The sequence below is a fragment of the Camelus dromedarius genome, chromosome 25, assembly GCF_036321535.1.
Source record: "Camelus dromedarius isolate mCamDro1 chromosome 25, mCamDro1.pat, whole genome shotgun sequence".
In the NCBI taxonomy this organism is placed as follows: Eukaryota; Metazoa; Chordata; class Mammalia; order Artiodactyla; family Camelidae; genus Camelus; species Camelus dromedarius.
Genome location: NC_087460.1, coordinates 12108371 through 12131089, shown reverse-complemented (window position 1 = coordinate 12131089; position 22719 = coordinate 12108371). Strand labels below are relative to the sequence as shown.

The window sequence follows — 22719 nt, the reverse complement described above, 5'->3', positions numbered from 1 at the left end:
CTTTTCATTCACTTCCTACTTTATAGACTGTATCTATTTGCATTTCATTCTGTGTGTTTCTGTTTGGAGCAGATGAATTCTTACACATCTGCATTTTAAATTAAATCTAAATCCTCTTTAATATAGCATGGAAGAAAAAAAAAAAAAAAGACTGACCAGTGCCAATTTAGTTTCAGCCATTTTATATAGGAATCTCAAAGCATCACATTTCCTTGTACTCTGGGAACAATATATACCCTAAACAAAAGGTTATGGAGGGAAGGAAATGTAATTGATTCTGAAGAGCGTGAACATCTGCGGAGAATGTGTTCTAAGAGAAAATGATCTCTGAGGCCCCACGCATGATGATGAAACGGTCTCTACTTACCCATGTCAGAGCAGTAAGTCTGCCCTGCACGCCCCTTGCCAAGTCCAGGCCACTAAGCAGAGTCAGACTACAGATGCTTGAAGCTACTTTCTACAACACAGAAACCAACAGAAATGGGTATAGAAGACTTGACAGAACTAAATTTGTTGAAAAAAGTCAGAAAAACTTCATTCTGATGCAAATTTTGTCACCGAATGTAATGTGATTGTGGCAAAGTCAGTTTCTCTCTCCGGGCCTCAAGTTTCTCGTCTTTGACGTGGGAGAGCTGGGCCAGACGACAGAGAGGTTCTTGCAGGTCTGTCTACAATGATGAGATTAACAGACTACTTTTTCTTCTGGATGTCCCGTAAATAGACTTTCCGTTGTAAGTGGAGAGAGCAAAAATTCTAACACAAGTGATTTAAGAACATCAACATTTATTTAACATGATAAAAAAGAAATGAGATATGAACATTTGCATTTAAACAATAGTAAGTAGCCTTTAATACTTACATTACAGGTGCTCATTGTATAATATATACACAATGAACATAATTACATTTGTACACAAACTAAGTACTGGATTTGAGAACCTGCTTATTGCTGTACACATCTAGTCCAATGAAGCAGAAGCCCAGTACTTCAAAATACCTACATTTTAAACGGTTTTTTAAGAAAAAGGAAGCGGTAACATTTGTAGTTTTTAAGCTGACAAGAGTGTGGCAGTAACTGCTGACACTGCAATCTGACCGAGAAATAAGTATAGCAGAAAACGGACATACTTCACTTAGCAATAATAAAATGGCACATTTTAAATATATATATAAAATTTTTACAAATCAAGTGTGAAACAAAGCATTGCAGTAGCCAAAATGGGAAAAAGGAGAAGAAAATAAAAGAAAACAAGCTTCATTGGAAATAATAACTAAATTTATGTACTGAAAAGCCAAAAGAAATATAAATCCACCTAGACTTTAGAAACATCAAAATCTGGAGATCAGCAACTAAGAAAGCTCTGTCTGTAGACCACACACTAAAAAGCACCTTTACTTATGTGCTCTGAAATCATAGCAGCAAGCTGGTGTCGGAAGAATAACCTTGAGATTACACTACATAACCTTGAGTGTACATATGGGCCATTAAAGCTGTTTTGGAATAAACATTTTCCAGAAGTGATAAAATGATGCTCTGTGGCCAAAAGCATCAGAACTATGAATTTCATAGATTTAAAATATACTGTACAATATCTTCTCACATTGCCAAAGGTCCGCGTCCTTAGCTTTGAATGGTTTCAACAGAAGTCAGTATAGCTGAAAAATACAGAGAAGGAAAATTACTTTGACACCTGCAAGTTAACGAATGACCATTTCCTAAAGTAACTAAGGGTGACATTCTCTAACAACAGCACTGACAAGCATGGCCATGAAAATCCTAAAACATAATACAATTGAAGGACACTTTCTCTTCATTTCCATACGCTTAATTCACAAAGCAAAGAAACACAATGCAGTAAAAGAGCAAGTCAGATGAAAAAAGTACCCAAACTTGTGGCTGAATCCAAGAGATCAACAAAATGAGCAAAGATTTGCATAATTTTACTAAAATATGTAATACTAAATTGAGCTCCGTACACAGCAGTGTCATTTGTAAAACTTTCCTAAGTCCTACCCAAACTGCTAGTTCAGAAAGATGACACACACGCAATGAAAAGAAATAAAATAATGCACGTTCGAATGCCACCAGTTGGTGGACTGCATGCCACAAGGCTAGAAAACCAGCAGGAACTGCGCCTCATTGCAGGATGTAATGCCACTGGCTCTCGGAAGGAAAGCAAAACAAAACCAAATCCAACAACAACTTAAGGAACTTGGAAATGCATCTGAGTTTTAACCATGAAAATTTTTTATTATCAGAATGGTTCAAATACAATGAATTGTAAATTGTTGATTGAACCAAAAGATACTGAGAGTGGCTCTTAATGTACATTTCTCTCCATTAAGATGGACAGAGGCCAGTGACCAACTCCCTGCACAGGAGGAATCAAATGAACATAATGTTTATCATTCCTATGTCTGGGGTTATTCTGTCACTCGTGGCAACTGCCACTTCTGAATGTATGAAGTTAAAAGTTTAAATACGTGAGTGACAGAGGCAAGACACAGGTTAAGACTGTAACAAACAGAAGGTTAGCGACCCTAGTCGATCCTGCACAGACACCAGGTGACAACAAACAAAGCCTTTTCTAGGCTCCAGACAGACATGATCTCAAATAAAAGTTACAGATGTTAAATGGCAGTTAAATGTAAATCCTCTGGCTGAAAGAAAGAACACAGACTATAGCTGCTACAAAAAGGTGTGGCTGGAAGTAGCTTCTAGAAAATGAGCACTATGGGACAAAAGACGCAGTCAGGGTAGTCTTTGTGCTCATTTATTTTGAGAATCTAAAAATCAAAGAGTATGTCTGTATTCATGCTTCTAACGTCTGTATTTTCTTGGCTTACAACTGTTTAACAGAAATAAGTGGTAATCCAAAAGCACCACATCTGGTAGATGCTGTGAGGGGGAAAAAAAAAGCAGAAGAAAAGGCATAAAATGCTCAGTCTATACCTCACAGCTTTTCTGAAAAATATAAAAAGCACATAAGTACAAAATAGCAGAATAAAAGGAAAGACCTTAGGAAATTATTCTGAGCTCTAAAAGTGTGGTCTAGAGCACTTGTGGAGAAAGGCTCCTTCTCTGTGACTCCATGGCTACCTCCCTGACTTAAAAAAAAATTAATTATTTAGAAATAATTTCTGGTGAATCTTAAAGATTTTATCTTCCATATCTAGTTGGCTGTACCACAAACTTTTCTTTATCCGTGAAAATAATTAGCCAGCTCCCAGTGCAGTTGATGTCATGTCGACTGTGAAAAACATTACTCGATCAAAATGTAATGACTTAAACAGAATTCTCAGACCCGACCAGGGAAAGAAACGTTTGGTCGGCGCACAGCTGCAAAACACTGGGAGGCTTGTCTTGGCACAGGCCCTACCCTCCGGGTTTTGCTGTTTTTACGGATAATGAAATAAGAGACAGAGAAGATGTTGTCACGCAGCAAATCACTGAAGGGCCAATGCTGGGAACTGGAGTTCCTGCCCGTGGTTCAAATGACCTAGTCGCTCTGCCAGCTTCCTGGACGCGCAGGCCAGAACTGATCGCAGTTTTTTATTCACTAAACCAACAAATGAACTAAATCCAGGCTGAAAGCTCTAACAGTAAAGCACAAAAACAATAGGAAAGGACGTACTTTTTCTGAGACTACACACACATGAAATGTGATCCTTCCGTGAGCTGCGGCTGCGCGGACGGAGCCGGGGATGCCGAGGGTGCCGAGGACTCGGGAGACGGGGACAGGCTCTTCGCTACAACACACCGGGAAAGCGTGAGAACGGAGAAGTCAGAGAGACGCCTTGGGACAAGAACCCCCCGATGCTGCGATCCCAACACGAGACGTACATATTTCGGGAAGGAATTCTTAGCTGTATTTTGGTTCTGTTTTTTTTTTTTTTTTCTCTAATCTGGAAACCAATTATTTGGTACGAAATGTCACTTGACAACTGTTTAAAAATTCTTCCTTGTACACCTTAAACTTATATAATGTTATATGTCAATTACATCTCAATAAAATGGCATTTTTTTCCTTCCCTTTTTTTTTTTTTTTTTTTGGCTTTGAGGTTAATTTTCAGATGTCTATCAGTGAATCGTTCCTGCTGGGTCTCACTTGTATAAAAGTCTTTTTAGTTCCATGTAGCTAAATAGTACAGATGGTTTAAATGTTGTGGTTTTAATGCACACACATACCCCTTTAACCTGGACCTACCGTAACAATAACTGAACGTGATCAGTTACAATTAAAAAAAAATGTGAGAATTCCTATGCACATTGGCTTACTAGTGGGTAAGAGGCAAAGCAAAAGACAGTGCTTAATACTGGTTACAAAGGAGCATGGCTGACAATGTAAATTTCCATGTTATATGTATATGACACAGAAAATGCTCTTCTTAAGAACAGACCTGTATAATTGAACTTCATTGTACTTACTCTCTGCAAAATGATTGGGGGCAGGTTGTGGGAGAGGTGGGGAGAGGAGAAAGGATTACCAGGAAGAGATTTTGCTTATGGACTATGAAAAGTAAAGCTGATAATTTACACTAGCGGTATGAATCCCCTGCCCCCATCCCTTGCCAAAAATCAAAGAAAAAAAAGAAAGAGAGAAAAGGTTTGTCAAGAATCCAAAAATTAAAAAAGAATGGCATAGAAAATTTTACTTTAAAAAAAATTTTTAAAGAAAATTTTATTTTTTAACATGCTATGTATGCATCATGATCTTCTACTATCAAAGAGAAACCCAGATGTGAGTTATAACAGGAGCTAAGTAAACAAATCCATTCTACCAGTTTAGATATTCAGTCTCCCAGAGTCCCCAAAGGGGTAGGTTTATGAATACTGAGAATCCAGCCTGGGAGAAACAGGTAAATTTTCCAAGTACTAAAAGATCAAAGATCTTCTTCTCAGGAAAAAGTGTACAGTGTGTTGAGGTTCAGATTTAAAAAGCTAACAAAACAAAACAAAACAAAAAGAACACACTGATGGCCATGCCAGGACAGATGGCGGATCTGGCTCTTAGGCAGGGGCCGCCCTGTCCTCTTCTGCAGCCGCATCCCTCCTGGACGTGTGGGTGTGGGACCGCAAAGGCCGACTGGGCTGCAGTCAACGAACCTGAGTGGCTCCCCTGCTAGACTCTCCAAGTGGCAAATACATTCAGAGGGTCAGAGGAAGCACCAGTGAGACAATTATGAAACAGGCAGTATCTACCTGCCATTGCTTGATTTCCTCGAGAAGCCTCAGGAGTAAGTTCGTAGGCAGTAACAGTTTCTTCCTGCTCTTGAGCATCGTCCTTCGTATCTTCCTCAGGGTGGCCTTCTGGTTTATGATTTGTGACCTGTGACTCATCTTGAGGGCTAATGAAAGTAGATGGATATTTCAAAGTTTGCTATTCTACAATACAATTCATTTTTTTCTTCCAACTTATGAAGTTTTAACTCTATGGAAGAGATACCATCATCTGTATTTAACAGCTGCTATCATTTTGCTTGCATTTTTCTTTGTCTGCATTTTGCCAGTCTTGTTTCATTCTAGACCCTCAGCCCCCAGCTCCCCAAATTATTTTTAAAGCAGATTCCAGACATACAGTCCAATCGGTAAATGCCATCAAATATCCAGGTAGTGCCCAAATGATCCTGAGTGCCTCACAGTACCGTCTTAAGAGTTATCTGAATCAGGATCCAAAGTCCATATGTTATATTTGCCTGACAAGTCTCTTAAAGTCTACCTTTATCGAAAATAGATCACTCCACACACCTGTTTTTATTCTTTGCCGTTTATTTGGGAAATAACCTAGTTTAACAGTCCTATATAGTTTACTACATTCTAGATTTTGATGACTGCATTCCTCCTATATTTTATAAACTGATGTGATTTTTCTTACTCTACTATTTTACTTCTTATTAATTTTATTTTTTATTGAAGTGTAGTTTGATTTATAATGTTAGCTTCAGGTGTACAAAGCAGTTCAGTTATATATATGTATTTTTCAGATTCTTTTCCATTATAGTTTATTACAAGAAACTGAATATAGTTCCCTGTGCTATATAGTAGGTCCTTGTTTATCTATTTTATATATAGTAATGTGTATCTGTTAATCTTAAACTCCTAATTTATCCCTTCCCCCCTTTTCCCTTTTGGTAACCATGGTTTGTTTTCTATGTCTGTGAATCTATTTTTGGTTTGTAAATAAAATTTTAAACTGATATGATTTGAGGCTTGATCAGATTTAGGTTTTGTGGGGTGAGGGGCAAGAGATACTTCTTCAGGTGGGTTTCTCGCTCTGCTGTATTAACAGGTTGTTAAAAATGACCGGTGATGTCAGGGGCTATCAGCCTGACCCATTCATTATAAAGTTCCCGGTCAGATTTTTTCAGCTCACAGCTTTCACAGCCACTGAGGAATATTGTTCATCCCCATTATTTCAATAAGGTTAGCAAAGCAGTGATATAGTCCAAGTGTCTCATTCCTTATTGAGCGAAATTCTTCTAAAAGGAAAAAAAGATTCCTCATAAGCCGTTTTGGTTGCCGTTTGGGAAAACTCCGCTAAATATTTCATTCTTTCCCTTTATGTACCAGGTTTTGGAACAAAAAGCCCGATTCCCTAGCATCCTCCAAAGTGACCAACAAATTCCTTTTTGTTGTTTTTGTATCATCATGAACTCACGGATTTTTAATAGACTGGATGTGTTTTAACCTATGTCTATTAACAAAAATTCAGAAGAGATTTTTTTTTATCAGCTATTGCCAAATATTTGTCGGATTCAGTCTTGCTCTTCGTTGAAGAGATAAAGGCATTCCTAGTAACACGAAATCACAGACAACTCAGACGACCGATCAACGCTTATCACTCTGCAGGCAGCGCGGAGGTGCTTACTGTCACTGCTCGTGTGCCTTTGGCATTTAAAAAAAAAAAAAAGACATTGATTGAACACTTCCTAAGTGTTTAGCCCACTGCCAAGTGCTACATACCTGTTTCCTTATTTAATCCTTACAACACACTTGTGAGATTAGATACCATTATTATCCCCATTTTTACAAGTGAGGGACCTGCGTTTAGGAAGGTTATGGAAATTGCTCAAGATCCTACAGCTCCTAACAAGCTACTCCGGGACCAGAATCCAAGACTTTGGACTCTGAAGTTTCCCATTTTTAAGCAGGTATACGATTTTGTGAATGACTCCTTTGTTTGTTTGCTTTCCCCAATTATTACCTGTGTGAAACATCCGCAGGCATTTTTTCTTCGCTTCTTTCTTTATCTATCACTTCCTCAGAACTTACTCCATTTGGCTCAGGTGTGAAAAGTGTTTCAGAAAAAACATTTTTAGTTTTTTTAAACTGCAGAAGAAGAAGAAAAATTTTGTTTTTCAAGTCATTTTTACCACATTTAATGTGTAAGTGAACTATCTAAAATGATTCCTAAATAAAAGTTTATTTAAAAACCATACCCTACCAAATATTTACTGAAATACAAATTTAGATTCGAGTATATTAAAAACATTCATATTCCTTACTACCAGGAATAAAAACTACACTGCCATTGCCTAGCTGCTTTGGGAGATAAAATTCTTTAACTAGGTTAACGATAATTTATTCTGGCTTTGACTGATCATGTTTTAGGTCTTCAATTAACCCATTTTTTGATGTGGCTAAATCTATCAATCAAATTATACAAATCCCACCATTTCACTCAGATCTAGAGCGTCTGTGACAGAATGACATATAACCTTCCCACTTGATTTCATCTTCAAAAATCCCCCCCTTTGGGGTATCTGTCCTACAATAATCTCCCCACCTCTTGGCTGAGATCTGTATTTTGAGGTTCGGCTTCTTTTAGTCGGACAGTCTCTGCTGCAGGAGTTTCATGGCTTGGTTTTACATCATTTTCTTTAATGATGGCGTCCAGTTCCTTAATGCTATCGTCCCTCCTTCGAGTCTGTTCAACAGACAGACAGCATCTTTAGGTTCATGCTATACAGTCAGGCACAGTTTTTAGACAGCACCTGCTAATTTCTTTTTTAAAGTTGGCACTTCACTCACAAGGAGGTTTCTTAGGAAAAAGCAAGAGAGGCATCTTATATATAATATATTAATCCTCTATCATTCTAATTTGTAGACTGTTCAGTTATTCAATGGTTTAATGAGATGAATTTCCATCAGCAGTGTTTGCTCCTGATTAGTCAGGAAGGGGGTTTCTAAGAAGACAGGGAAGCACCTTCAGCTGATCCACGTCCGCCAGTGCGGACAGACCAGACTGAAGCCACTAGAAAGGTTCGCTGGTCTGCTCTCATTTACCAGTCGGGGTAACAAACAAATAATAAGAAACAGAATGACGTCTCTTTATAAGGCTGACGTTAATAAGTAGAACTCTTACTGAGAAACTCTTGCTATAATTTAGGTCATGTTAAATTAGGACACAGAGTAATACACGTTTTATTGGGAGGGGAATTGGGGACCATCTTGGTAACCTGCATGGCGTTTTACATTTGTTGAAAGCACTTTTATCTTCTTAGTGTCTGTGCGGTAGGTGGAACAGGTGGTCTCCACCTGACGTACAGCAGAGGAGATTAAGTCCACAACTGTCACGAGGGCACCCAACAAGTAATTCAGCTGCGGTTTTTTGAACCCAGGCTATTTGCAGTTTACTGAACTGTCTTAGTATTTTATTATAAGAGTTAAATAATATAAAATAACTATCCATGTTGTCAACATTAAAAAACCACGTAACGCTATGATTCTAAGATTCAAGAGATATTAGGTTTACCCACAAGAATGATTAAAAGCAACTGATATACCTGGGTAACCCTGAATGGATTATCCCTTATATTTGAAGGACTTGGTAACGGTGACTGGTCTAAAGCACCAATAACATTTAATCCTTTTTTCTTTTCCCTTAAACACGCTTGTTGATGCCTCCTGATTCTTTCCATCTGCTCTTCCACAGTCATCCTAGGGCGAGTGCTTTCAGCCAAACACAGCTGTTCCACCGCACTTCTTGGTCTTTCCTTTAAATTGAAAGTAAAAAGATGAGCACATGAATACAGAATAACGTCTGAAAAGTTGGTTGGAATAAAAAGGTTCTCAAATGCATTTATTTTGTTTTCAAAATCAAAGGTGGAGGTTTTAGAATGTCATTTAGATAACAGCAGGAAGGAAAATGACTCCACACGTGCATTGATACACGGTCAGTGATGGAAAGAGAGAGGGGACCTTAACGAGGCGACTTTTTTTTTTTTAAATACAAAAGAGTATGGTAGCTCTTGAGTGACCCTAACCCATGAGCCTGAAACAGGCAATTATATGAAACTCAAACTAGGAGGAAACAGGGGGCATGGCTTTTAAATATCAGTGATTTCTTTTACTATACTAAAAATGTTACGTTTTGTTCTGTAATTTTTACTGTGAAAAAGACTGGTAAGAGAAAATATCGTTAGTTTATGAGCAATAATAAAAATGTGGAAGTATCTATCTTCTATAAATCAAGATGGTTATATGTGAAAATTTTACAATGTGTATGTGTATATACATGGCTCATTTTTATGGTTCACTGAGGGGCTTAAAAATATCAGTCACATTAAACAATCACTTCTTCTCACTTTCTTACTAAAGATATAAAACATTGGTGTAAGATCTGAAATAAATACATCAATAATTAGTCATTAGGAAATTCTAGCTTATTTTATAGAAAAGAAATGTTAGAGATTAAACTATTTTAAGATCTACAGAGGAGAACGTGTGGGTTTATGTGTGTCCTCCGGACTGAAGTGCTGGGAAGTGACTGAGACACTGGTGGGGCCACTGGAGTTCGAGAAAAAAACCCAGCGCAGAGAGGCCAGTATTTCTGTGACCAAGCGGGATGCCAGGAGAGTGGCCAAGATCCTTTTCTCTCCACTGCCATCTAAAACGTGTCTGCAGGGCCGTACCTGCAGCTCTAGAGCTGTTTCCCACTGTACAGAATGAGTATCTCAAAGAGCTCAAGGAGAAACTAAAAGGAAAATGAAAAACGAAAAGCCGTAAAGTGTAGAAATGATGATTCTCATTTATTGGCAAAACAGAGATTTTGCTTTCAGTAAAAAAAATTTCTAAAAAGGTAAATCCTAGATACTGATTGGGAAGCTGGCTAATTTAGTACCCTTTCCTTTTATTTTTATTAACAACAAACGTGTATTCTTCCCGGTTTTTCTGTACTTGTGCAAAAATGTCACACTGCAACTTCCTTTTCCAAGTCACCATATTGTACAAATCTATTTTATTTTTTTAAATTGCCAGATACTCTTACTTTTTAGATCTTTTCTCCAATATAACTGGAAAAGAGCATCTCACTGGGGTTTTAGTTAGCATTAAACAATTATTATCAGAGTTGAACAATTTTCATATATTTGTGAATTACTGTTAAATATTTCCCATTAAAAAAAATCCTAAAAATAACCGATTTATATTCACTGCTCATGTATCACGGCACTTGTGTGTTGTATCGCAGGTATTTTCTGTTGGCATTGCTATTGGTTTCCTGTACCAGAATTACATAACCATAGTCTTCTATGCTCACCCTCTAGCATCTGGTTATATAGAAGTCCTTCTTCTAGTATGTAAGATAGTTATATTTAAAAAAAAAAGAGGTGGGGGTGGGTATAGCTCAGTGGTAGAGTGCATGCTTAGCATGCATGAGGTCCTGGGTTCAATCCCCAGTACCTCCATTAAAAAATAGAAAAGATAGTTATAGAATAATATAAATCCACTAATACGTTTCTGTTTGATTAACATGCAATTTTTAAAGCTTTTTTCTGTTGACTTATTTTCATATTACAATTTCCAAAGAAAACACCCTTCCAATCTGTAAAAAATGCCTGATTTTATGAATAATAGTATTATAGAATCATTATATTTCTTATATATAAAATTAGCCAGATTTCTGGCATATACTTTGTACCTATACTTTAATATTTTTCAAGAATAATCATAAATCTTATCATTTGTAGTACCTTTCAGTCTTTTCTTATAGTTTAAAATAATCTCCTACCAAATAAATACTGAATTTGTGAAGATGAAAAGTAGAAGTTTTTTGCTGCCCAAATTTCTAGGGAGAACTTGGGGAAAGGGAGTTAAGTACTCTGAGAATCTTCCCAGGATGACCAAGATTAGACTGGTTTAAAGCCAGTGGGAATGAAATGGACCTCAGATGAAAATAGTAAAATACAAGCTTTATTTCCCAGTCTCAGTTTGCATTTCTCACTGTAACCAGAAGATTGGCAAACTCCAAATCTACCATAGCTGAAAAGCCTTGCATACTCAGGCTGGCTTGAAAATCCACTAGCTGGGGTGACCACAGAACGTGTCTATCCCTTTCTTAAGGAAATTCTTAGAGGTGTCAAGGCAGGTAGAACAGGGCGGCTGTCTGAGAACAGATTCCACCAACCGTGAACTGAAGACCCCATGAGAAGTCTGATCAAAGAAAACCTAGATTAGGTCTGTCCTCCAATGTGCAAATTCCCTGAACATAATTAAATAAAATTAAGATAACTACAGTTTTCTTAGAGTATGTAAAAAAATTTTTTTGGCAAAAAAACCCCACTAAAAATTAAAACATGTATAAGAAAGCAGTAAATAGGTTTGAGAATTCTTCTAGAAATTAATTTATAGTTAAATACCGTTCTTGAATCCATCATCTTCTTCGTTTTCCTTAAGGTTACATACGAGGCTATTGTCGAAGATTCGGGTGTGGGTGATTTTGTTCTTGGGGGGACTACGCCAACAGGAAAGTGGGAACCTAGAAATTAAAGCCAGTGGTAAGTTCTACAAAACATTTTCACGTGACACTGCCTCCTTTTGACATATTCAGTTTCTGAGGCTTTTAAATCAGAAGGCAAACTTACTGTTTGCAAAGAGGCAGGGAAAATGTTGTAGACTTCCATGAGTTATTTTCCCTAAGAAGCCGGGCAGTGATACCACCAGACAAATCAGGGTTAGATTTGGAAATAAAGTTCTACTGATTGTAACAGATGACATTAAAAAAACTACAAAGCTCAGTAATACTTAATGGTGCATAAGTCCTCACAACAACCCTGCAGAGAAAAGAAGGTAACTCAGGTGCAGCATCGGGATTAACAGGCTTCCTCCTCCTCACGTCCTCTCAGCCCATCAGCAGCACGGCCGGAGCTTCTGCTTCAGCCTCTTTGCCTCGCTGCTTTGCTACTTCATGAAGTATTTACGTAAACATATTTCCAAAGGCTGAAATCTAATCCTCTCACATATTAAGGTGAGGAAAGTTACGGCCCAGAAGGGTTACGTGATTTGCCTAAAAGTTCTTAATTTCTGTTTGCTCTCTTTCAGTCACACGGCACCGCCTCAATAAAGAATCCACTAACGATGTTAACAGCCAGCTAACTGTAGGTGATGCAGGTTGCTTTCTCTTTTGCATTTTTGAAAGTTTCTAAAGTGAACACACACTGCTTTTATAAACCAGAAAACAAACAGCACACACACAAAATCATTAACACAACAATAAAAACTAGTGGTAAGTTAACATAAAATGTATTCATTTGTATCAGTCATCTTGTGTTAAGCACAATATATATACACTATTGTCCACGGAGGACCCAAGCAAAGAAAGAAATTAATCAAACCTCAATGGTTTGCTTTAAAAAAAAAAAAAAAAAAGAGAAGCACCATTCTCTTTGGGCTCACTAAAGTCGCATCAACTAAGTAGAAAAACCAAATCCTATTTTTCTCTCCCAAAGACATGGCCAATCATTTGGTGGCCAATCATTCAGGGCCCCTTTATGTCACGAACCAAAGAATCTGCAGCTCAATGAAGTTTTAATACTGTTTATGAACTCCGTATGTCTATTAGAGCTGTATACTTGAGAATGCTTAAAGCTGGACTGATGTATTACAGTACAAGAAATTTTGCGATTCAAATAAAGAAAGGCTTCTACTGTGCCAGTCAGCAGTCCATCTTTAAAAGCCCTGCGCAAAGTCATGTGGTACAAAATAAATTACACTGTAATCCATCTGTATACTTTAGACTATTTAGAAAGAGCTTATGACTATATATTTTTTAAAGTACACCCAAAATTTTAAAAGAGGAAAAACTTCAAGGAAGAATTCAAATCCCATTAGAGAACGTATTTCAGACGATAGTTTTTATGAGTAAATGCTTGTAACAGGTTTTTGCTGAGGAGTATCACAATGTTTTATACCCGAACTCTTGCTTTCATATATATGGCTGCTTTCAGGTTTTGTCTACCATGAATTAAAGCTGCTATAAAAACCCTTGTGTAAGTCTTTTTGAGGAACTGTGTTTTCATTTTTCTTAGGTAAATATATAGGATACCTGGATATGAAAACTGCAGGTTTAACTTTGTAAGAACCTGCCAAACTATTGTTCCATCTTACACCACCTCAGAAATGCGTGTGAATTCCAACTGTTCCACATCCTAACCAACACCAGGCAGTTAGTCTTTCAAGTTTAGCCATTCTAGGTGTAAACTGTGATATTTTTATTGGCATTAAAATTGCATTTCTTTTATGATTAGTAAGTTAAGTAAGTTATAAACTTTTCCATGTGCTTACAGGCCATTTGTACACCTTATTTGTTAACTCTCCAAGGCTTCTGCCTACTTTTTATTGGGTTGTTTGTCTTCACTATTGATTTGCAAGAGCTATTTATATATTCTGGATACAAGGGTATTATTGGATATATGTATTGATAGTATTTTCTCCCCTTCTGATGGGCAAAAGTTGTAAATTTTGATGAGATCAAATTAATCAGTTTTCATGAAGAGCATGGCCCTCAGAGGGTCCAAGCTTTATTTGAGGGGGTCTCCTAGCCAACTCCTAATTTGTTCATGCTTTGAGCTTTGTCTAGGCACAAGGCAAAAGCTGGCTTTACTGCTCCACTTAACTTCTTGGAAATTATTTTTCTGCAAATCCCACATTCTGCCATATTTGTTTTATCTCTGTACTAGTATGAACATACAGACACACACAAACAGACAGACACACATACATTTTGGTGAACCATTTTTGAACGCCATGGGTACTTTTCCTCTAAGTGTTTCAGAATTAACATAATACATTCTTCTAAATAACTAAAACACCACAGTATCACTTCTTATTAGGTAATATCTAGAACATATGTAAATTTCCATAATTCACCCAAGAATATCCTTAGTGTTTTATTTTGTTTTTAACCATGAGCCACTCAAGGTTCAAGCATTGTACTGTATCTGGCTTTTTCTATCTTGTTAATCCTGAAGAGCTCCCCTTCTATCTTTTTTCTTTAGAACATCAACTTCTTGAAGAATGATCAACATTAAAAAATTTTGATTTAAAAAAAAAACGTATATACAGTAATAAGCATTATTTCATAGAATTTATTTATTTTATAGAAACTGTGTAAAAATTTGTTTTGGCCCTAATCTCTTATGTATACTTTTGAAATAGTAAAAAGCAATAAAAGATAAAAGTCTTAGGAAATGGAAAGTTTTTAACAGTTTGGCATAAACTTATTTCTCAGTAAAACCTAACCTGAACTGATACGAAGCTTTTTCGTCCTTATCCCACTTAGAATGACTATTCCAGAAATATTAATGTATTTAAAAAGGGGACTTCCTCATGCCTAGCAGAGAGATGACATATATTATATGGTTTATGGGTCGTGTTATCATCCTAATATCTGAAAACTTCTGAATTCAGAAACTCATCAGATTCCAAAGGTTTCAGGTCAGGGACTGTGGACTTGTATATGTACTGAGTCAATAGACAGACTGAGTTTATTGCTCAAATGCCTGAAAAACACAGGAGATAAAACATACCCCAGGGAGGTGGGGGTATATCTCAGTGACAGAGTGTGTGCTTAGCATGCACGAGGTCCTGGGTTCAACCCCCAGAACCGCCATTAGAAAAAAAAAAAAGAAAGAAAGGACAAAAAGTTTTTTTAAAAAGAAAAAGACGTTCCAAATGCTGACCTTTAACGGAGGTTTCCATTTCGGAAACAGGTTCCGATTTTTCTTCTCCATTAGACTCATCAACTTCTGCCACTGTTGTTAACTCTGGTTCACTCTTGTAGAGTCTATAATCTGGACCCTTGAAAGGAAGATACATAATTACCAAAACAAAACAAAACAAAGCACCCCTCAAAGTCTCTTAAAACGTTTACCTGATCTAAAGACTCAAACTCAACAATTAAGAGCCTCAGTCAGCTATCTTAGGTATATACAAAATTAAAGTATATGCTACAACTAGGGTAGGAAAAAGAGAATTTAAAAAAGATTTTTAACCAGTAAATCTTCTGCTTTTAAAATTAAGAATACTCCTTTTAGGGAAAAAGTCATCAGAACATTTTTATCATAGTATAACTGAAGTCTGAAAATAACCGTATTATATTAACTCAGCCCCGTTCCTCTTTTCCTTATTCTCTTCTTCTTGCTTATTACATTTTACACTTATTTGTTTAATCTTGGACTTCTTTTTTCCAGTTTCCATGGGCAAAGTCTCTCCTTGGCAATGTCCACATCCTCTTAGCAGTTTTCCTAGACTGAACTGCCCACATCCCAACCTTTTCATCATTCCTAGTAAGAATCGTTTTCTTTTTCACTTCTTTCTGATCTAAAGATGTCATTTTGCTTCTAATATCCTGCAATGGTATGTTGAAAACAAGCCTCCTTAAACACATACAAAGTAACCACTTTATGAAAATATTCACGAGACAAGAAATTATGAAAATATTACAAAATGAGAATGATGAAACTAAAACAGGAAAAAACACAAATGATAACATTATATAAAAACAAAAAAACACTGGCTAGAAGTGGTGTTATAATAAAAAATTTTCAGTGTAAAATTAAGTTGGAAAAATGAGGGCATGTACAGTTATGATTCTGTGGCCATTGCAGCCACTTACACAGTGAGATCCATTTCTTGGATATCCTTGAACTTGGTGAATCTTCTTTTCTTCAGGCAGATGGACTGGGCCCCTGCTATAACAGAGCAAGGAGCTGCTATCACTGGGCAGAGGGGGGATTATGGGAGGCTGCTCTGTAAAGTCATAGGACCGAGGAAGTGGAGGACGAGGTGGGACTACTTCCTCTTCCTAAAGATTGTAGAATAGTCACCTTATTTAGATAAGCATATTGAATTAAGTATATCTAAATTCTTTGCAATGGTAAATTAACTTAAATTCACTTTAAGATAATTAAAGGGACACTGCCAAGCCAAAAGTTTCATATTGAAAAGTAAAACCAAAAACATTTACGACAGCCAATGACTGGGTTTTGAATTTGGTTGCATCTAATTTTCTTCTGTGACACACAAGTTAGTTTTACTCTGTGTAAAGCTCAACATCAAAACAAATGCATGAGACTATTGTATCTGATTTTAAAAACAGAAGGAAACAATTAATTCAAAAAATCTTGCTCTATTACTTTTGGTAATTTTTAAGAGCAAAAAAAGATAAAAATTTCTTTTTGATTGGCTTTTATACAAAGTTCAAGACCATAGATGCTTTCAACTAGGTTGACAGTGTCTCTTTGTAGTTGTAATTTCTTTATGGTATGCATGATACACAGCCAACTTATCCATCAATCATCCTACAAATTTTATGAAGTATACAAAACAACGACAAATAAATATTCAAATTACTTAGATTAGAAAAAGTATGACAATGTTAAAGTTCTAACATAGATGAGAAATAGTGACTTAATTTTTTTGCACTAAGAAAAAGTAAGAAAAATCACATTTGTCAGAAGTATCAAATTACTGAACCAGTGAAATTTTAAGATTAAAAACAATAACCCAAATATATTTAGAAAACATGTTATGAGTAAATTCTAATTCATATTTTAAATATTTAAAATAATTAATTTATAGTTAGACAAAGAATTCGAACTTACCTCATTTTTGTACTTAACTGTTGAGAAAGGCTTTGATCCTGTCATACCTATTAAAAAAATTATAAAATGTAACTACTTATAGTAAACATACCTTCCTAAATCTATAGAAGGAATAATTTCATTTCACTTATTTTAAATGAAGTCTTCCATTTTGAATCCCTTATTTATTAATGTTTTCTGAATTTAAAACTAATTACATTAAAAAAATACAAACTAAAAATCTAATTTAAACAAGAGTACAGGGAAATAAGTTTTCTCAAATATTATTGGTTTAAGTATGATTTGATATAAACTTTTAGGAAAGCAATTTAGCTGTGCCTATTAAAATGGAAAATGTATGCTTATTTCCCACTTTCTAGACTCTATTAGTACTAGCATGTACGTTCATTATGTATACAATATTGTTCATTATCACATGCTTTATGACAGAAAAACAAGAAAAACAGCCAACCAACCAACCAACCAAAAACCTGGAAGCAACCCACATGTTCATCAACCGTTAAGTTACAGTTCATCTATGCAGTGGATTCTCACGCAGCTGTTAGTGTACTGTACTGTTAAGGAGAAAAAAGCGTATTGATGAAAAACAACATTTTCTGTTGTGGGAAAAAAACTCCTAAAACCAAAACACTGTGTGTGTTTCTAACTATACACACAAAACAATGATTTATTTTTGTGTGGGTGTGGTTGGTAGGACTTCTGCTTTTTACTTTGTATGTAAACTTGGGTACTAATTCAATATTACAAAGAAGAGTGCTTGTTTTCTGATGTCAGAAATCCATTAAAATAACAAAAGAAACCCAGTTCTATGCGTCATTCCATTTAGATACAATATTACAGTAAATGAGTGCAGAATCAAAAATGAAGTTAACATACCTGTTTCCACAGTGCCTCTCTGCTGTTTATGTTTACTCAGTCCTTCCATGACATCCTGAATTCTCCAGAGTTCTTTCTGAATTTGTGCACGCTGAATTCCTGCTGATTCAGTCTATCAGTAAAAATGGATAGACCACATACAAGGGGAAAATAAAATCATTAAATACAGTATAAATTCCACTAATTACATACTGTAAAGTGAGAATTGCACTGGATTAAGTTTTGAGAATATTTAATATGATCTGTGTGACTTTCCCAATTCTGCAACGTCAATGGCAAAGATAAAAGATAAAAAGCAAAGAAAAAAATTTAATATTTCAGACCTACACACACAATTCATACCTTTTCAATAAACTTTGACTTGCATTATTTATAATCCCAGGAAGGAATACTGATTAGATGGGACTAAAAAATGGGGAGCCATCTCCCCAAACCAAAACCGACAAAACAAAAGCGGTAACAAAACAGAAACTCAAAAACCCCAAATTAAACAAAACATTTTTAGAGGGAAAAAAAGGAAAGCATTTTAGCTTCCTAAGTTCTAGAACAGAGATATGCCAAAAAAGAAAAAAAAAGAAAGGAAAAAAAGGGCAATTAACAAAATATATTTTAAAGAGTTCTGACTCAGTTAAACAAATGTATTTGCAGGACAAATTTTCAGTTTTGGAATCTAAATCTATCACTGCCATTTTTATTCTATCCTGAACTTATATCTACTTTCTTATTGCTAATATCCCATTTCATGCCCTTAGGCTAAACACTCTAACCGGAACCAAAAATAAGATCGTATTGGTAAGATTCTAATAGAATTCTATGACTCTTACTGATAAATAGGAAAACATTTTTGGAATGTAATTTTAAAAGAACTAGGTAGGTGGTATGAAAATGGTCACATTATAACATAATGACAGCCCTAAGATATGAATACTGATAAAGGCTTATAGGCAGGAAAACAATTATAAAATCAGACAACTGAACATCTTCTACATAGAATATAGATTACTTTTGCAATAATTAAAAAACACGTATTTTTGTCTATCTGAAAGGTATACAATGAAAAATCTCATTTTTGTTTTATTTTGCATTTCTCTGGCTACCTGTGACTTTGACCAACTTTTCAAACACTTGTTAGCAATTTGAATTAAATTTTCTATAATTAAAACTACTCAAGTTCTTTATCTATTTTTCTAATGCATTGTTTCTCCAAATCAAAAAGAAAAAGTTCTTTACAAGTCTAGACAATAATGTGTTGAATTTTTAGAGCTCAAAGATACTTCTTCCTAGTTTGGTCATCTTTTGTCTATGCTGCCTTGTGTACTTAACACTTATATATAGTATGTTTTATTTGCCTGGTTCTATTCTAAGTGCTTAAAAAATATCAACACATTTAACCACCATAATAACCCAATAGGAGTATGTACTATTATTATTTTCATTTTACAGTTGTGGAACCTGAGGCACAAAGCTGTTATGTAACTGGCCGAAAGTTATGTGTGCAATGCTACTTTTCATAAAGTGTGCCTCCAGGTTCTTTATTTTTTCAGAAAAGGTCTATTTGTGGTCTTTACTATTTCTTAAAAATATAGGAACCATTTTTTAAATTTTTCAGAAACTTGCTGGAAATTTGGTCAAATGGAATTGAGCTTATGGGAAGAATTTTCATTATGATGATAATGTTTAATCAGGCCATCCATGAACATGGTATAGCAATTATAACCTCTCCATTTATTCAGGTCTTCTGTCTTTTAATAATACAGTAATTAAATTCTTACAGTGAACATTTTTTGTTAGGTTAAATCAGAATTGGCAAACTGCTCTGGCCTGTAGCTTCTTTTTGTATGGCCTGTAAACTAAAATTAAATTTTAAATCCTTAAGGGATTATTAAAAATTCCCAACACCAAAGATTAATGTGACAAAGTGTATACACCTGCAACATCTAAAATATTTAATATCTGGCCTTTACAGAGAAAGTTTGCCAATCCCTTGGTTATATTTTAGATGTTTACCATTTTTTTCCTACTGTATTTAGTATCTTAGTAGTGTAACTTCGGTTGTGAGAATACAGAAGTCACAAGCACACATGGTTACTTAAATTTAGATAACTAAAATGAAATACAATTGAAAATTCAGTTCCTTGGTCACACTTGCAACATTTCCAGTGCCCATTAATTACACTTAGCTAGTGGTTACTATTTTGGACAGCATACGCTGAAGACAGTTGACTTTCTATGAGTCAAACTTTCTAACTCTATTTGTTACATTGATTTGTCCATTGAGTCCACTGGGTTTCCAATGTGGATAATCAAATTTGCACAAGGTCACAAGCATGAGGTGACTTTCATTATTTTCTTAATTATATATTATCTCCACTCCTCAGGACAACACTCTAAGAGAGCTATTATTAGTTCTATTTTACAGATATGAAAATGAACACCTGGAACTCGATCCCATATCTGCCTGTTCACAAAACGATTCTTTATGCCAAATGGTGCTGCATCTTCCCCTTTTCTAGTAATGTATCAGTCAAGACAATAGGCTATAAATATAGCTTGCTTAAAAAGAAAAGGATTTATGGGTTCAATTCCCAGTACCAGCACCTCCATTTAAAAAAGAGAGAGAGAGAGAGGGATTTAATATAGAACGGATAAGATAATTGAACACTTCAATGCCAAGTGACATAGTTAGCTAGGAGCACAGAACATTTCACTCACCATGTGCCCAACAGAATAAAGAACTTAATAAGGGATGGGCTACTTTGTGAGGCAGTAAGATTCCTATCATTGAAAGTATTCAAACCCAGATGCTAGGTAGCCAATAATGTAACAGCTGTTAAGGGTGTGCATGAATCTCAGAAGGTTGTACAGTGCCAGTCAAAGGCAGCTCCAACAACGTAGGAAGTTACAGCTCTGTACCTGAACTTCACCGAGGCGCTCTAGCTGCTCTTGCATCTGGTTCTTGGTAATAGTGACATCATATTCTAACTTGTCATATTCTCTCCACGCTCGTTCCAGTTCCTAAAATCAGAGCTTTAATTACTTTAATGGAGAAAATGTGCTTTAATGTTATCAATCATGTAGCTTATAATGGGCAAAATAAAAACTTTTATAACTCATTTTCTTTTCCTTTTTCCTCTCTTTCTTGATCAATTCAACAAGAATTTACCGACTAACAATTACTTATTATTGTGCTGCTGCTGTACTCAAATTTACTAAAAAAAAACAAAACAAAAACCCTAAAAACAAACAACCAAACCCCCCTAAATAAACCCAACTTATTTATTATTTATTCATTCATGACATAAAATATTCAGTTAATTCTACTATCCAAAGAGTTTTATTTTGGGGAAATATGTTATTTTATTCATGACAATACCTTAAATTTTTCTTGAAGGTGATTTCTTAAAATGCAGAAGAGGCATAAATAAAGCATTTTCTTATCTGCCCTGATTAAAGTTTGTCTAGGAATAAAAACACTAAGTAGGTTGTACTTTAGCATGCTGGATTTTCAGTAACACCAGAAGTCTGACATGACTTGACTTAGAATACATTTACAGTAATGTGATGAACCTAACTGAGCTAACGAATCGAGCAACTCTTGCTCACAGACTCAGTATAGATACGTCCCATCTAAATTTTTCTCTTTTGGGGAAAAAAAAAATCACTACAAACCCTCAAATCACAAAGAAGTTTTTCATACTTGGTCTTTAACTACCTGTCATCTATTTAATGTAGAATAATTCCACAAATGTTCAAAAACACACTGTCATGTCATTCTATCTCAGGGGCGCTATTCCATGGGAGTGCAGGTACCCTTCATGGGCTGTAGGTGCTCTTCAGACATTTCAGAGAGGGGTCCGAGGTCAGACCGATAAACTAAGGGCGGGCGCTATATTTGATCACTATTTTGTCACCAGTGTTTAGTGTGCTGTTGGCCCACGTGACATAACCAGCAAATATTTACTGAATTTATGCTGCTGTGAAATGAACCAGTGACGCTTGTCTAAGAGCCTCCCTTGACCAAGGGTTTCTTGGCTTGAATCGCACTGAATGAAGCTCCCTTGGGAAATGTCATTTTAACCACAGCAATAGTTCTGGGACAAGGAAAGAGGGCACTGAGTGTAGAAGAGAGGTTACTTAAAATAATCTTAGTATAAAAAGCATCAATCCTCAAGGCCCTAGAGAGGCTCTTTTAAGGAGTTAATTTAATTTTGTATATTCTACAAGCTTAAAATCACTTTAAAAAACATAGGCAATAAAAATTTCTTTTAAAATTAAAAGGAGTGTTAAAATTTCGCCATTTGGGACAATTGCTTTTTGAATATAAGGTGTCTCCTTATAAGCAGGTTTTACAATTCATTATATTTTTAAAAAAAGCAGAGATAAACCACTGGAGATTTTTAAAACCATCTCTATATTATTTATTGAAGGAAGTCTATTAGGCAGATTTCACAATGAATTACACTTTAAAAAGACAAGTGATAAAGGACAAAAGATTTTTATCATATCTATGTTGTGTAAATATTAGCCTCCTTATTTGGCCTCAGCAAACTGTTTTTACCTGAATAAATAAGGTTATTGATCTCCTTTAAGAAAAACTGCATTTTAAAAAAAGAAAGAAAAGTAAAGAAAAATTGCTTCCAGTGTCACAAAAACTGCAAACCTAAACAATGCGCCTTTGAAGGCGTCAGGGAGGGTAAAATGAGGGAAGCAGACCCAGTGGCTGTCCAGCAATGAAGTCAGATGGCATTGCCAGGCTGACACCTAACCCTTTTAGTAACAAAGTTCAGGGCAGAGGCATCTAAATACAAGAACATTTTAGGATGGTGGGAAACCCTGTCTTTCTTACAGAAACATAAAAAATAGAGATGGAGAGGTAGAGATTACTAATATTCTAGGGGAGAAGAAACATAATACACTTCCAATTTGCCTACGCCCTGCCATTGCTCTGTGCCAACTGGC

General features: G+C 35.7%; 1 protein-coding gene across 18 annotated transcripts in view; it reads right to left on the bottom strand.

Annotated features, from left to right (window-relative positions):
• Nucleotides 1-766: 766 nt before the first annotated feature.
• Nucleotides 767-22719, bottom strand: part of PLEKHA5 (pleckstrin homology domain containing A5) — a 211472-nt gene continuing 189519 nt past the window's right edge. For 10 of the 18 annotated variants that reach the window (XM_031444014.2, XM_031444016.2, XM_031444017.2 and 7 more), the window contains 12 exons: nt 20674-20775; nt 17761-17872; nt 16885-16931; nt 15897-16085; nt 14962-15079; nt 11641-11759; nt 8788-8997; nt 7788-7928; nt 7206-7330; nt 5204-5349; nt 3636-3750; nt 767-1656 (listed from right to left, as the gene is read on the bottom strand). In XM_031444014.2, coding sequence (XP_031299874.2) covers nt 3647-3750; nt 5204-5349; nt 7206-7330; nt 7788-7928; nt 8788-8997; nt 11641-11759; nt 14962-15079; nt 15897-16085; nt 16885-16931; nt 17761-17872; nt 20674-20775 — 1413 coding nt within the window. In that variant the 3' untranslated portion in view covers nt 767-1656; nt 3636-3646. The remainder of the gene's footprint in view (nt 1657-3635; nt 3751-5203; nt 5350-7205; nt 7331-7787; nt 7929-8787; nt 8998-11640; nt 11760-14961; nt 15080-15896; nt 16086-16884; nt 16932-17760; nt 17873-20673; nt 20776-22719) is intronic. The other 8 variants (XM_031444018.2, XM_064479075.1, XM_064479077.1 and 5 more) reach the window with 1 other exon arrangement.